Consider the following 14,728-nt stretch of genomic DNA (forward strand, 5'->3'; position numbering starts at 1 on the left):
GAGCCAGTTTATTTATGAAATTTATTTTCTTATATAAATTATGTATTTCTCTGGGCAGACAGCCTTCACCTTATTGCACTAATAGCACATCTGTAATACCAAGCTACAGGACAAGTCTTGACAAGAGGTTTGTTTTCTTCAACGTAGCACTTGTCTACCAGGCACTGAAGAAGACAGGGATGAAAAAGAAGCCAGGACCTGCTCAGGAGGTGAAGGGTTGGGCTGGGCAGGGGGCAACGGATACCCTTCTGATAATTGGTTTTCTCCCAGGAAGGGGAACATGCAAGGCTTACATATGGATTCCAGGACTAGGGGAAGAGTCAGAAGGCTGAGAAGCCCAGTGCAACACTGCAGCTCAGTTCCCTGTGTTTGAGGGAAGCAGGGACTCACCTTTCACTCATTTTTGTAACAAATCACTGTGGCCAAGCTGATGCTTTGGAGAAAATACAGTATAGGGGTCATCAGATTTTGAATTAGCAGCAATTAAGAACAGGCCACATACTGCCACAGTGAAGTGGATGTCATCCTGGCACCAGGGACCTGAAAGCTGTGTATCCTAGGAGAAGGTGCTGTTTAAGACCCAAAGCTGGCTCTAGAAGAGTCTCTTAACCTAATGGAGCTGGGACCTCAAACTGCTCCTTAGGCTCAGATGGCTCTATGACCATACTAGTTCACAAAGTTCTTATGTTGGGTCTTCCAACCATTGGTCAAAGCTGTAATGAGACTGAGTCTATAGGCAGAGTGAAGGGGATGCCTGAGTAGGAAGAGGGAGGCTCAAGGGGGGAAAGGGAAGGTCAGTGGGCAGTGACTGAAACATGATTAGGTCCTCCTTGCAGATGGAGGCTGGGCTGACAAGGGAGTGGGGTTGGAAGGAGCTGCAAGCTCCTAGAGCTCCCTCACTCTGCCTTTGTACTATACTGAAGACAAGTTGCTCACATACTCTAAAGCACATTCTTGATAACAGGAGTAGGGGTGTGTGGGGGAAAGCGGCAATTTGGTATTAGGCAAGAGCCACATTAAGCCTTCATGAGGGCAGCCACCACAGCCTTGGCATTGAGACTGCGGAGATCACAGTAGGTCTGGCCAGTGCCCACAAAGACGATGGGTTTGCTTGTGATGTATGTCATAGAAATAGCAGCTCCCACCTGAGGAGAAAGGGAACAGCCAATCAACTCAAGTCCCCTTTTCACTCACCCTTAGTAACAAAGCTTTTTTTAACATCCTTTTAAGGCCTCAGCTCCCTTGTGAAGGAAGTCCATTCCTCCCTCCTTTCTCACTGTCTTGTTTTTTTCACACTTACCTTGTCATCAATGGTGTCAAATTTGGTAAGGACAATGCCATCAATGAGCCGAGGTGTTTGAGCCATAGAATGGTCAGCCAGGGCTCTATTGAATTTGACCTGCAAAGGGAAAATATGATAGAAGTATAAGAAGCATCTGATTTGCCAAAGTTTAAGTTGTAAAGGGAACTAGGCCCAAGCCCTCACCAGCTGGTCCACGGCTTCATTGCCTACTAAGGCCTCCCCCACAAACAGCACCAAGTCAGGCGTATTGACAGTAATGAGTTTGGCCAGGGCAGTCATCAGGGGAGCATTGTCTTGCATGCGGCCAGCCGTGTCCACCAGTACCACATCAAAGCCTTGGTTACGTGCTAGAGAAAGAAAAAGTGGTCAACTCAAACACTTGTCACTCGTGCTTCTGCCAACTTCCTCCCAAGAATTCATAGTCTGGCTGTTAAGACCTGTTTACTTACTCAGGCTCTGGATTCAGTTACAAGGTAATGTGAGGAACATGTCCATGCTTGGCCACCACCAAAAACATTTAAAGAAAGGACAGCAATCGGATAAAAGTGAGCAAATTCAGGTTTCTTTGGTTAGGATGTATGAGCTCTATCTCCAACTATACACTTTACCCTAAAGTAAAGCACCACAAGTAACTAATTCTGACTTTTCTGTTACTCAGCAGTGAAGTCTGTAATAGCAGAAGGCTGATCCTCTGGGCAAATTCCAAGAGTGCCCAAGGATAAAAGAACCCCCAACAAGCCCACACTTTCTGTGTACTTTACCAAAGGCAATGGCTTCCATGGCAATGCCGGCAGCATCCTTGCCATAGCCCTTTTCAAACAACTGCACCATTGTGCGGCCACCATGGTTTTCTGGGGGATGTAGGGCAGTCAGACGCCGGGTATGTGTTCTCAGCTGCTCCACAGCCCCAGCACGAAATGTGTCACAGGCAGCAATGAGAACACTGAAGCCATTCTCTAACAGCCAGAAGGATATCTGTGCAAAAGAGTTAAGAAACCTGTCACCTAGAACATGGTTCTAAAACAGTAAAGAAGTTATCAATGACAGCCTGTGAAACTGCACTGACCTTGGCAAGATTAGTAGACTTCCCCACTCCATTAACACCACAGAAGGTGACAACATAAGGGCGCTGGCGACGCTGGGCATCCATGATATCCCGGAGCATGTCTACTCGACGCTGCGGCTGCAGAATCTGCACCAGGGACTCCTGTAGAGCTTGCTTGACTGTGGAAGTCACCGCTGAAAAGGAAGCAGTAGGGAACTCAGCCATGAGACCCAAAGAATGTACTAAAAAATGCCCAACACCTTTCTGAGCTAGCAGACCATAAACTAGGATCTAGTCATAGAATTTCAATCTATGCTGGTCTAAGCACTTCGTAAGTATCAACTCATTTACCTTCCTAAAAACTCCAGGCTATATAATAAAGTTTAGAAGACAAGGAATTTGCCAAGTCATAAGAATGGAGGTCTGTGTGTTTAACATCTCAGTAAGCACAGGCACATTTTAACATGAAAATACTTACTGCTGAATGTCCCCATCACCTTCCCTTCTAACTTGTTGGCAACAGATTCACAGAGCTGGACGGCAATGTCTGCAGCCACATTCTTAGCTGCGAAGAGATGGGGACAGGTGTGAGTTCTGTGTCAACAGTGATTGATCCTTGTGGCACCACTTAGAAACTGTTCTGCTTCCTGCCAGCTCTACTCCATGAATGAATCAGTCCAGACCTCAGAACTTACCAATGAGATGATCACGCATCTTGTCCAGCACAGATTCCATGTCTTCACGACTCAAGCTCTTGGAACCCACAAGGCCCTTCAGCATCCCAAACATGCCACCCAGAGTTCCCTTGGTAGCACTGCAGGCACAAGAGATCAAATACACATAAAGCCGCAGGCAGAAGTTATGGTCTATTAGTTGTGCAGCCAAATATACCTCTCCCCACCTGAAATCCCCCTACCTAGGTTTGGTGGAGTTTTGAGCGGCCCCTTCATCATCTGAGCTGCTGCAATCCAGGTCCTGAAGCTGCCCCCCAGGCCCAGTCCCTCGAATCTGGAGGATGTGGGGAAAGGAAGGAGGTGGGATCAGGAACACTACAGGCTCTGAGGGATAAGAGCCAAGGGTTTACCCTATCCACACTGCTATCTCCAATCTGGGGAGGCTCCAAATATAATTCATCCCCTCACTCAAATTCAAATATTGCCTTCCTAGTCTCTTGCTTCTTCCTAATTTCTAATTAATGGTGAACTTCATGCGGGCCCGTTTTCCCTTACCAAGTTGATGTCCTCAGACAGGGCAGCCTCTGGAGTTCCATTGGTGGTAGGAGTGCTATAATCCAAGACTTCCTTGTTAGCACAGCCTCCTAGTTCCCACACCCGGGGGGCTTTTTTGCCCTTCTCTTTGGGAGCATCTGACTTCATGGACTTGCTGCAAAGGGTATTGGAACAAAGGGTTATGGTGGAGAAACAAGAAAACATAAGCTAGAGACACAAGCTCCCTTGCCCCAATGTCCATGTATTTAGAACTAGTGCGAGTCAGAATGCTCACCTGGATTTGTCCATACCCCTCCCATGCTTCTGAATGAATTCTTCTCTCTTCCTGCGTATCAGCTCCTCTTTAGAAAGTTCTACTCCATTTTCGGCCCCCACTGAGAGACCTGACTTTTCTGCAGGGGCTGCTTTGCTGGTAGCCAACGGGCCATCAGAACCTGTTGGGAGAAGACTCATTGGAGATTTAAAAAAAAAAAAAGACCAAATCCCACCCAAATAGACAAAGTCTTCCAAATCCTTAAGAGGACATTTGGACCAGACATCTTGGGAATCATCAGGGGATGATAGGGTGGTGAATATATTGAGTGTCTGGGAGGCAAAGAAAAAAGAAAGGAACACCTCAGTCCTTAGTGCCACGTTAGACACCTTTCATGTCTCAGTGTGTCCAAGGGGCTTAAAATTACCTTCCTTCTTGGTCCCCTTTTTTTTGCTGTTCTTTGCTTTTTCCTTGGGCTTTTCCCCCCGTGTTTCAATCATGGATCTTACAGGTTTCTTAGCCTTTTCAGAATCTTCATATTTCTTCATCGTAGTGGGAGCGCGGATCTTACTGCTCTCCTCCGCTTCACTAAAGAGAGAAGAATGGTTGATCTTTCTACTTCACGGAGAAGGAAAATAAAACCCAGAGAGAAGACATCATACCAAAAATCAAAACTAGGTAGCAAATTATAAGTGGCTTTTAACACACAATTTACTACCCTTGAAACACTGTCAGGATGGGACTCATCAAAGCAAAGAAGCTGATTTTGGACAAAGGAGGCCTCTCACCGAAGAAGCCGCAGGAAGTCATTTTGGAAATCAAAAGTGCCATTCAATAGACTTAAAGCACTTTGCTGTTGGATCTCTGTGCGGTACTTGTCTCGAAACAGCCGGTGCACATCATCTATCAATTTGTCTACATACGTCAGTGTTAGAATCTTCTGAAAACCAACCTGTTTAGAGGAGAAAACAGAGCCCACAGATCTGCTTACATGCCAGACCAGAATGGAGGGAAGCCAACCCAACCCAAGCCTCCAGAGATAGGCTCAGCTACCTGGCAGGTTTCCCTATCTGGAGAGGCAGCCAAGCTCACTGTCTGGCCCAGACGTTGCTTCCTTTCCCCTTTTCACTTTCCTAGTTTTCTTAGTTACTTCATCACATATACTGGGTACAATTAATCAGAGTTCTCTTTCATAATCAGGACTATGTTCAAAATGTAATCACTGTCTCTCTAAAATATCCCCACTTACCACAAACACCAGCTCAAACTGGTTGTCCAGTTTATACTTGAGTGTGAGGGCTTCATGGGTGAAGGAGTTGTTACCTCCCCGCTCCTAGAAAAAGAGTATGTCTCAGGGTTCAGGCTATCCCCACAGAACACAGACTTGGTCACCTACAAGATTACCTTTGGAAAAGAATGAGACGTCCCCGCAAAGTCAAACCTATCCTGAGGGCAAGAGGATGCTGGGGCATTTCCAGAATCCCAATAGTGAGAAAGAGTTGAGAGGGGAGGCAAGACACGTGGAAACCAGAAGGGAAATCTATAAACAATCAGATCTACTAACAGCTGTGCACCATTTACAGTTTATTAAAGGTATACACACTCATCCATAATTTCACCCAGCCTCCAAATAACAGAAAACCAAGGTGCTATTGGTGAGCGGAGAGAGCGGATGTAAGTCCTAAGAGGAGCCAGAATCCGGCTTAGAGTCCCATTATTGGAGGCGGGGGTTGTCGCAAAGTTGCGAGGCAGTCTGAAGGGGCGGTAGAGAGTCCGGGTGACCCGTGAGTGGCCAGTTTAGGGTGGGCGGCCGGGAGTAGGGGGAGGAAGGCGCGGGATGAATAGTTGAAGGGAGACCATAGATGGGGTCAGTGAGAAAGAGACCAGAGTTCTGATCCCGCGGGGGTGGTACCTGCAGCAGCACGGAACGAATCAACGCGTTAACGGGCCCGGTGCATGAGTCGCTCACGCCCTGGAAGCACCAGAGCACGAGCCCGCCCTTGGAGAAAATGGTGAAGAAGTCGAGCATGGCGGCAGCTGGAGAGGAGCTGGGGCCGGCACCGGGAACTCGGCCGCTATCGCCGCCGCTTCCTGCTGCGCCAAACGCGGGACACGTCACACCAGCGGTCCCGGAAACCGGCTTAATGCACTTCCGTTTTGAGAGTCCGGGTTTCCTCCCGGTGTCCTCCTGAGGACGCGTAGGACTGACGTATAAGCAAGACAGGCCAATGGCGGGTTGGGACGGGCATAGGCGGGGCTCCTGGGGTGGTCACGGGGAGGTGGCTGCCTATAGCGTGGAGGGGTGGGGCCTGGGAGGACTGCTGGCCAATGGGCGCGCTGTTCTGAATGCCCGTCGGCGCAGGGCTCTGACCACGCCGATGGTAGCGGTGGTAAAGCTTTTACTAGTGCTGGGCCATGTTCCGGAGCGTGCTGCAGCTCCGTTCCGGCCCGGGCCTCTTGATTCGGGGACTAGGCACGCACAGAGGAGGCTCTACTCTGGGTAAAGTTGAAGAGGGTATTGTGGTTCTGGGGTACTTCCGGCTATGTGACCTTCAGGGCCGGGACCCGGGCCCACACTGGCAGAACAGTGGGTCAGCTTGGGGAGGAGAGCTTGCCTGTCAGAGTTTGTAGGACCCAGGCAGGTGTGTGGATCCCAAGGCAGACCTTCTTGAGTGACAGATCCTCTGTAAATGGCGGTTTACTGGTGGTGATGGATGTCCAGGATAAGGTGCCACTTAAAGGTACCATGCTTTAAAGAATGCTGCAACGTGGGTGTACCAGGACCTCTTCTGTGGACCTAGAATATGCTAGTGGAGATGTCAGTGAATTTGAATATCTGAGTCTGGAGGGAGAGAAGTCTGTATAGGAGATAAATATATGTGAGTCACCTTGCCTATGCGGACAGAGTAGAAAGTGTTCATTTTAGGAAATTGAATCCTGCAGTGCTGGACATGATACATGAAAAGGGAGACAGACTGTTGGTATATAGACCATACAGCCAGCAAAGCAGTGAGTGAGAGTTGTCCTCATGAGAAGGGATAAAAGTGGGGACTGCCAACACAAGTGCCTATGTATTCCCACCTTTTTCTGTGCCTGTCCTCCAAATCCCCACCACGTGAAGGAAACAAATGGCCCTCTAACCACAACTATGTCCCACAGACTGGGATGAAAAGGTGTCTGAGATTAAGAAGAAGATCCGGTCCATCCTGCCTGGAGAGGCCTGTACTCCACTGTATGACACTAGCCACCTGCCCCCCGAACACTCAGATGTGGTGATCGTGGGAGGCGGAGTGCTTGGTTTGTCTGTAGCCTTTTGGCTGAAGAAGCTGCAAAAGAAAGGAGATGGCATTCGGGTACTGGTGGTGGAACGAGACCACACGGTGAGGTCTGGAGTCGGGCAGAGTCTTGAGTGGGACAAGGAGGATGATGCATTTTAAGGACTCTAGAGGAAACACTTCAATCTTTGGAGGTCCCAAAGACAGGGACTGTGCTTTGGACTTTTGACCTTTATGAGAAAGAAATAATCCCAGATTCTTCTGCAAACCAGGAGCATTGCATAAAGTTTTTGGCTTTGAAAAGATATTCTACAATGTTGGATCTTTCTAGATCTCAAAGGCCTGGCCAAAAGAGCCTGCATTCAAGCTATTGTTAATGCAAACAGCTATCTTAATGTTCTTTTAGGTTCCATTACTTAGTTTTTTTCATTTAGTTATTTCTATTTGCCATTGCCAGCTAACTGCAAGTCTTTGTACTTTGGCCACATCCTTGTGTTTTCTAATAGTCAAATATTAATCTCCTGACCTTGGATTTCCAGGTCATTACCATTTGGTCCACTGTGTGGAACCCTTTGTAGATGAACAGCCCTCTCTGCTCTTCTCATTTGCCCATAGCAATTTTATATTTATCTTTGAGTTGGTGGTTGGCTTGCATACGGGTTCACCCACCCCTACACCTCTTAGGTTATATATTTACAAATAGGATTTTCCTTTAACTTTAGGTCTGGAACTCTAAACTTGCATTGCAGTATTCCATTCACATACTGATGTACCTCAACTTTTCTTGTCTTTCCACAGTATTCAAAGGCCTCCACAGTGCTTTCTGTAGGCGGTATTCGTCAGCAGTTCTCATTGCCTGAGAATGTCCAGCTCTCCCTCTTTTCAGTCGACTTTCTACGGAACATCAATGTATGTGCTATGAGATTTGAGGGGTTGGGGTGGTGATCCCAGAAGGAGGAGCAGCCCATCTAGCAATGGGATACAGGGAGCAGAAATGATTCAAACAACTAGGAGTCGGAACCCTTGCTTTTCTTCCCAGTATGGGCGCCTAAAGGAGACCATCTTTCTGGTTTGGGTGCTAGGAACTGTGAGTGAGAAGGCCAGGAATACTCTTTTCTTTAAGTCAGCCTCTTTGAGCACCTTTTCTTTCACTAGGAGTACCTGGCTGTGGTGGATTCCCCTCCCGTGGACCTCCAGTTCAACCCCTCAGGCTATCTCTTGCTGGCTTCAGAAAAGGGTGCTTCGACCTTGGAAAACAGGGTGAAAATGCAGAGGTGGGTGCTTAGCACATCCCTTGCTGCTTCTCAACCTCATATTTGTGGTGAGTTCTTAACCAAGTTAAGAACTGGGAAGCTGGAGTTGATGGCCCAGGTGCCTACTCTCTAGGAGATCAGTTTGTCAGGAAAGGTGAACTCATGCACATCCTGGATACCCAGTGCTAACAGTTGTCATGCAGATATGGAAAGAACACTACAGTGGTTCTTGCATTTGCCAGATCATAAGAATGACCTAGGACATGTCTCAGACCTAATAAACTAGATTCTAGGGAGGGTCTGGGAATCTGAGTTTTTAAACAGGAACCCTAAGTTAGAGGTCAGCCAACATTTTCTTTCTGTGAAGTGGGGTGGGGGTACTGGGGATTGAACTCAGAGGCACTCAACCACTGAGCCACATCCCCAGCCCTATTTGTATTTTATTTACAGACAGGGTCTTACTGAGTTGCTTAGTGCCTCGCCATTGCTATCTTCCTGTCTTAGCCTCCCTAGCTGCTGGGGTTACAGGCATGCACCACCGCAGCCAGCTAGCAAACATTTTTTTTTTTTTTTTTAGAGAGAGAGATAATTTTTAATATTTATTTTTTAGTTTTTGGCGGACACAACATCTTTGTTTGTATGTGGTGCTGAGGATCGAAACCGGGCCGCACGCATGCCAGGCAAGCGCGCTACCGCTTGAGCCACATCCCCGGCCCTAGCAAACATTTTTTGTAAAGGGCCAGCAAGTAAATATTTTAGGCTTTGCCAGCCATTTTATCTCTATTGCAGCCACTCGGCTCTGCCATAAAAGTTGCCATAGATAAAAATATAAATGATTCAGTGTGCCTCATTTAGAAAAAGAAGCAACAGGTCATATTTAGCAGCCTCTACCCTAAGTGAATTTCAGAATCAGTCAAGGGTGGGAATCTTTGTGATACATAATGAATGGAGGCTTTCTTTAATAAAACCTCTACAAGTCTAACTAGTGACAGGTAATCTCCTAAATGCTTTGCTAGTATTAACTCATTTAATCATCAGAAAATCCTTGTTTCACATGAGGGGAAATTGAGGCACAAGGACTTAATAAATGGTGGCACTGGGATTTGACTAAAACCAGGCACTTTGGCTCATGAGTTTTCTTTAGCACCTACATTCTCCTGCCTTTGGAGAACAGGGTCCCAGACATGATACTTGTGCTGATGGATAGGATTATATTACGTGGTGGAGAGGGAGGCTGTCCTGGGAGGAGTGGAGGTAACAAAATTCCCCACTGTGTCATGAAAATACATGGAATGGGTAGGAAATGAGAAGAAATAAGTATATTAAAAGAAAATGAAGGAGTAGGGAAGGAAAGAGGGTCTAGATACTGAGGGACCTTGACTAGGAAGCTGGGTCTTTGCCCATTCAGCAGTGAGAAAAAATCAGGGCATTTAGGACAGGGAAGTGACATGAATGAGCTGGACTCCCTGCTTGTAGAGTTGAGGTTCATACTTGCTTCTTTCACACACTCACTCTTAATACATGTATGCAGACCTATACATTTTTCTCAGGCAGGAAGGGGCCAAAGTTTGTCTGATGTCTCCTGAGCAGCTTCAGAACAAGTTTCCCTGGATGAACACGAAGGGAGTGGCCCTGGCATCTTATGGTGAGGTTTGCCTGTAGAAGGGACAGTTTTTTCCCTGAAGATGGCGGTTTGGGGGCTTAGTATGCCAGGGCCATAATGAAGGAGAACTGTTTTCCTTCTTGGCAATGAGGTCTGCCCCAAGCCATGCTGTTTTTCTGCCCTTTAGCAGGATTGGACTCTCTGATTCAGTTGGTCAAGATGACCTTCCCTGGCTTCCCAGTCCTAGAAAAATACTAGGGGTGGGGTTGACTACGAAATACACTCTTGAGAAGAGAGTCCTAATCCCTCTTTGTGGGTGCTCTTTTTCTTATCTCAGGGATGGAGGGTGAAGGTTGGTTTGACCCCTGGTCTCTGCTTCAGGGGCTTCGGCGGAAGGTCCAGTCCATGGGAGTCCTTTTCTGCCAGGGAGAGGTGACACGTGAGTCCATGGCCCCATTCCCTCTGCTTTTGTCTATCACCCAGAGTATGGTCTACACTGGGGCCCATCTTCTCACAGGTTAAGCAAGGCTCAGTGCAGGAGACCTTCTCCCTGAGGGCTAGGGATAGATAACCTGACCTTACCCCTCACTAGACTGCTTTGTGACTTCCAACCTGTTTCACAATTCCAGCACTGTTCTGTTATGTGTGTAGCCAAGTTGTCCTGGCTACCTGATTTCTGTTCACTTCAGTGTCTAGAAAAGCACCCATCATTCTAGCTTTCTTTCCTTAGGAACCAGGGAAGCTGGGTGTGGTAGCGCACCTTGTAACCCCATTCATTGACTCAGGAGGCTGAAGCAGGAGGATCTCAAGTTTGAAGGCAGCCTGGGCAACTTAGTGAAACCCTGTCTCAACATAAAAAATAAAAAGTTGGGGATATAGCTTAGTGGTAGAGCACCCCTGGGTTCAATCCCCAGTTCTACAAAAAAAGAAAAACAGAAACCAGTGGAAACCCCATTCCCTACCCCTAACCTACCTCAAGGACTTTTTTACTAGGGGTGCAGCATGGATAGTGCTGGAGACTGAAGCAGGGCGTCTCTCATGCTAAGCACGTGCTGTGCTGTTGAGCTTCACCTCCAGCTCCGAAGGCTTATATTTGATTTCTTTCATACAGGTTTTATCACTTCATCTAACCGCATGGTGACCTCAAGTGGGGAGGAGGTGGTCTTGAAAAGGATCTATGAAGTCCACGTAAGTCCCTAGTTCCTGTATGCTTAACACAGTGGAGGGACAAGAAAAGTAATAACTATCCTGATGTTGGTCTTCTACCTGCTTTCCAGCAGGGGTAAACTAAGGCTTAGGGGAAGTGTGTGTCTCATGGACCAGGCCCTCCCTCCCCTCATCTTCTGGTGCCTGCAGGTGAAAATGAACAACAGCCTGGAGTACCAACCAGTGGAATGTGCCATTGTGATCAATGCTGCAGGAGCCTGGTCTGGGCAAATAGCAGAGCTGGCTGGTATTGGGAAGGGGCCACCTGGTACCCTGCAGGGCACCAAGCTACCTGTGGAGCCAAGAAAAAGGTAGCTTCCCTCAGGGCATCCCAGGACATTAGTGGAAGAAAAGAAAGAAATATAAATGTTGGTTGTGCATATGCATGTGCTTGTGTATGTGTGTGTGTGGATGAGGTGGGGGGGGGATTGCTAGCCATGCTGTTCCTATGATACACTAACCCCCTGATTATGACAGGTATGTGTATGTATGGCACTGTCCCCAAGGTCCAGGCCTGGAGATGCCATTTGTTGCAGACACAAATGGAGTCTATTTCCGCCGGGAAGGATTAGGCAACAACTACCTAGGGGGTTGTAGCCCCACTGAGGTAAGTTAAGGGGAGGTCGGGCGAGCAATGTTGGGAAGGGACATAGACTAAATAGACTATTTGCCATAAAAGAGCCAGGTGTTTTTTTTTGTTTTGTTTTTTGGTGGGGGATGGGGTGGGATAAATCCTGTGCCATTGATGCTGTAGCTCCTTTACTACCTACCCAGTTAGAACTGGGACCTTTTCTCTGGGTTCCCCACCTACTGGGGGGATTGATTAAAAGGATCAATGAGGTCTAAGTCTGCCCTTATGTCTTAGGCAATATTAAGTCTTGTCCCCTTTTCTCACCCAGGAAGAGGAGCCAGACTCAACAAACCTGGATGTGGACCATAATTTCTTCCAGGACAGGGTTTGGCCCCATTTGGCTGAGAGGGTACCAGCTTTTCAGAGTCTGAAGGTAACTAGCAGGGTGTAGTTCTTCCTATTTGCTTTTGGACATTGGACAAGAAGGATGATACTGGAGTATCTTAGTCCCTTGAATCTATCTACTGCCTTGTTTCCACCATCTCATAACTGCTGAAGAGTCATTTGAACCCGTCCCATCCTCAGCAGCTGACTCCTGACGAACAGTGATGGTTGAAGCCAGGCTTAGTGGCACATGCCTATAATGCCCAGCTACTCAGGAGGCTGAAGCAAAAGGATTGCAAACCAGCCTCAGCTACTTAATGCGACCCTCAGCTGGGGGTGTAGCTCAGTGGTAGAATGCTAATCTGGCATGAGGCTCTGGGGTCAAGCCCCTGTACTGGAAGGGGAAACAAAAAGAGGGTTAAGTATGTCTGCAGCCTTCCTGAGAACCCAAGCCTCTTGTGTACCTGCAGGTTCGGAACGCCTGGGCTGGCTATTATGACTACAACACTTTTGACCAGAATGGCGTGGTGGGCCCCCACCCACTAGTCGTCAACATGTACTTTGCCACAGGCTTCAGTGGTCATGGGCTCCAGCATGCCCCTGCCGTGGGGCGAGCTGTGGCAGAAATGGTGCTGGATGGCCACTTCCAGACCATCAACATGAGCCCCTTCCTCTTCAGCCGTTTTCACTTAGGAGAGAAGTTCCAGGAGGACAATATCTTCTGAGTTTGGAAGCTCTTCACTGGGCCACACTGGCCCAGCTGTGATCTTTGCCTCACTCTAGCCCATCACTTCCTGAGTCCTCCCTGCACTGTGCCAGGGTCTCCTGCAGCCAATTCCAGAGATTCATCCCCTTCTCCACTGTCTTCTCATCTAGGCCGTTTTGGCCTCCTGTGGCTGGACAAGTCAGTGAGCACAGGCTTTCAGACCCAGGACAAGAGAAAGTGATGGGGCAGGTCTCTAGAACTGATCTGTAGCACAGGCTGATGGTACCCACCAAGGCAGTACAGCTGGAGTTCTGAGAGCTGTGGCCCAGGACTGTCTCCTTCCTGGTACTGACCCAGAAAGCTGGCCTCTGACTCTCTGGGTAGACCAGGGCAGAAACCAGGCAGAACAATTCTGGGAAAGGCTGGCTCAGATTCATGACTTGTCTATTTATCCTATTCATCAGTCAATAAATGTGATTATCTCTTTCCCTCCTGTCTTCTGTTCCTTCTACTTTCCTGCTCAGGGTAGAAGCTTGCCAAGCATCTCATTAGCCTTTGACACCAGGAGTGGGGAAGCACAGCCCCATCCTCTTCCCAGGAGCTTTCTTAGAGCCCAGTGGTAGGCATCTCATTCCAAGCTAGTGCCCCTGTTTCCAAGTTTTTGTAGGAACATTGATTGTAGAGGGAGGGATGGCTCTGTTCATCTGTTCAATATTTATTCAGCCCTAACTTCTGTCCATACATATTAGAGATCCATTAGCAAGTAAAGCAAAGCATAGTATGAGTCTTCACTAGAGCTCTTATATCTATGTCCTGCCCTCAACCACTGCCTCTTGATCAGATAATAGTGTGACCTCTGCAGAGCCAGAGTAAGCACAAAACATGGACATCTCACCTAAGCTGGAGGTCTGGGTGAGACAGGAAAGGATTTCTCCATGAAGCTGCTTAGGGAAGTTGGTCTTCAAGCACAACCTAAATAAGCAACTTAAGGGAATCCAGGCAGGGTGAAAACACTAACAGGCTCAGAGATAAGAATTAAGATTCAGGGGATTTGTGTTATTCTATCTGGGCTGCCACAACAGAATATCTTAAACTAGGTAATTTATAAACAATAGAAATTTATATTGCTTATAAGTTCTGGAGACTAAGATCAAGGTACTAGTAGATTGGGTGTCTAATAAGAGTTTGCTGTCTACCTCAAAGATGGTGTATTCTCTTACATCCTCACATGGTAGGACTAAGGTAGCTCCCTTCTTCCTCTTTTTAAGGCACTAATCCCATTCATATGGACAGAATTCATGATTCACTCATTTCCAAAAGGCCCCACTTGTTAATACTATCACAATGAGTATTAGGTTTCAAGAATTTGGGGGGTGGGCAGGTTCTGTGCACCCCTATAATCCCAGTTACTCAGGAGGCTGATCAGATAATAGTGTGACCTCTGCAGAGCCAGAGTAAACACAAAAGCCAGGAGGATCACAAGTTCAAGGCCAGCCTGCGCAATTGAGTGAAACTTGAACTAAGGGCTGGGGATGAAGCTCAGTGGTAGAGTGCTTGCCTGGTGTGTGTGAGGCCCTGGGGCCTCATATCCCCTTTGTGGGGAGCAGGATGAGGGAACAGGACACATTTAGGCCATGACAGGATTCAGAGTAACTGCTGGCAGGATCATGGAGTGAATAAAGGGGGCCAGGAACTGATGAGCCATAATAATATGGGACATGTTGAATGAAGAGTATTTGTAGGACATCCAAATGGGGTCATCTAAGAGGAGAGAGAGATTAATTGTTGTGGCCTCACAGAACAATCTGGTCTTTAAGTAGAGATAGCATCATGGAACAGGATGGTGTCAAGGGAGGTTAGAAGTAGGAGGCTAGGCAGGGAAGCTAAAGGGAACCCAGCA

At 47.6% G+C, this 14,728-nt stretch overlaps 2 protein-coding genes across 4 annotated transcripts; one reads left to right on the top strand and one right to left on the bottom strand.

Annotated features, from left to right (window-relative positions):
* Positions 1-2: 2 nt before the first annotated feature.
* Positions 3-5,971, bottom strand: Srpra (SRP receptor subunit alpha). The gene is made up of 14 exons (XM_027945410.2): positions 5,743-5,971; positions 5,080-5,163; positions 4,619-4,782; positions 4,258-4,418; positions 3,852-4,011; positions 3,578-3,731; positions 3,265-3,356; positions 3,044-3,162; positions 2,827-2,913; positions 2,370-2,542; positions 2,065-2,278; positions 1,487-1,650; positions 1,301-1,399; positions 3-1,145 (listed from the first exon to the last, which is right to left on the bottom strand). Exons 1-14 carry the CDS (start codon positions 5,857-5,859, stop codon positions 1,017-1,019), a joined length of 1,917 nt encoding a protein of 638 aa, XP_027801211.1. The 5' UTR covers positions 5,860-5,971; the 3' UTR covers positions 3-1,016.
* Positions 5,972-6,154: 183 nt separating this feature from the next.
* Positions 6,155-13,316, top strand: Foxred1 (FAD dependent oxidoreductase domain containing 1). Of its 3 annotated transcripts, none has more exons than XM_027945513.2 (11): positions 6,155-6,330; positions 6,990-7,210; positions 7,904-8,014; positions 8,261-8,379; positions 9,909-10,003; positions 10,299-10,400; positions 11,073-11,149; positions 11,318-11,478; positions 11,645-11,774; positions 12,067-12,171; positions 12,802-13,316. In XM_027945513.2, the coding sequence occupies exons 1-11, from the start codon at positions 6,246-6,248 to the stop codon at positions 12,886-12,888; spliced, it is 1,293 nt and encodes a 430-aa protein (XP_027801314.1). In that variant the 5' UTR covers positions 6,155-6,245; the 3' UTR covers positions 12,889-13,316. The 3 variants fall into 3 exon arrangements, with proteins under 3 accessions (XP_027801314.1, XP_027801313.1, XP_071472949.1); XM_027945512.2 differs by having other exon boundaries at positions 6,157-6,330; positions 12,593-13,316; XM_071616848.1 differs by lacking the exons at positions 6,155-6,330; positions 6,990-7,210; positions 7,904-8,014 and having other exon boundaries at positions 9,913-10,003; positions 12,593-13,316.
* The last annotated feature ends 1,412 nt before the right edge of the window (positions 13,317-14,728 follow it).

The sequence above is a fragment of the Marmota flaviventris genome, chromosome 9 (genome assembly GCF_047511675.1).
Source record: "Marmota flaviventris isolate mMarFla1 chromosome 9, mMarFla1.hap1, whole genome shotgun sequence".
Taxonomy (NCBI): domain Eukaryota; kingdom Metazoa; phylum Chordata; class Mammalia; order Rodentia; family Sciuridae; genus Marmota; species Marmota flaviventris.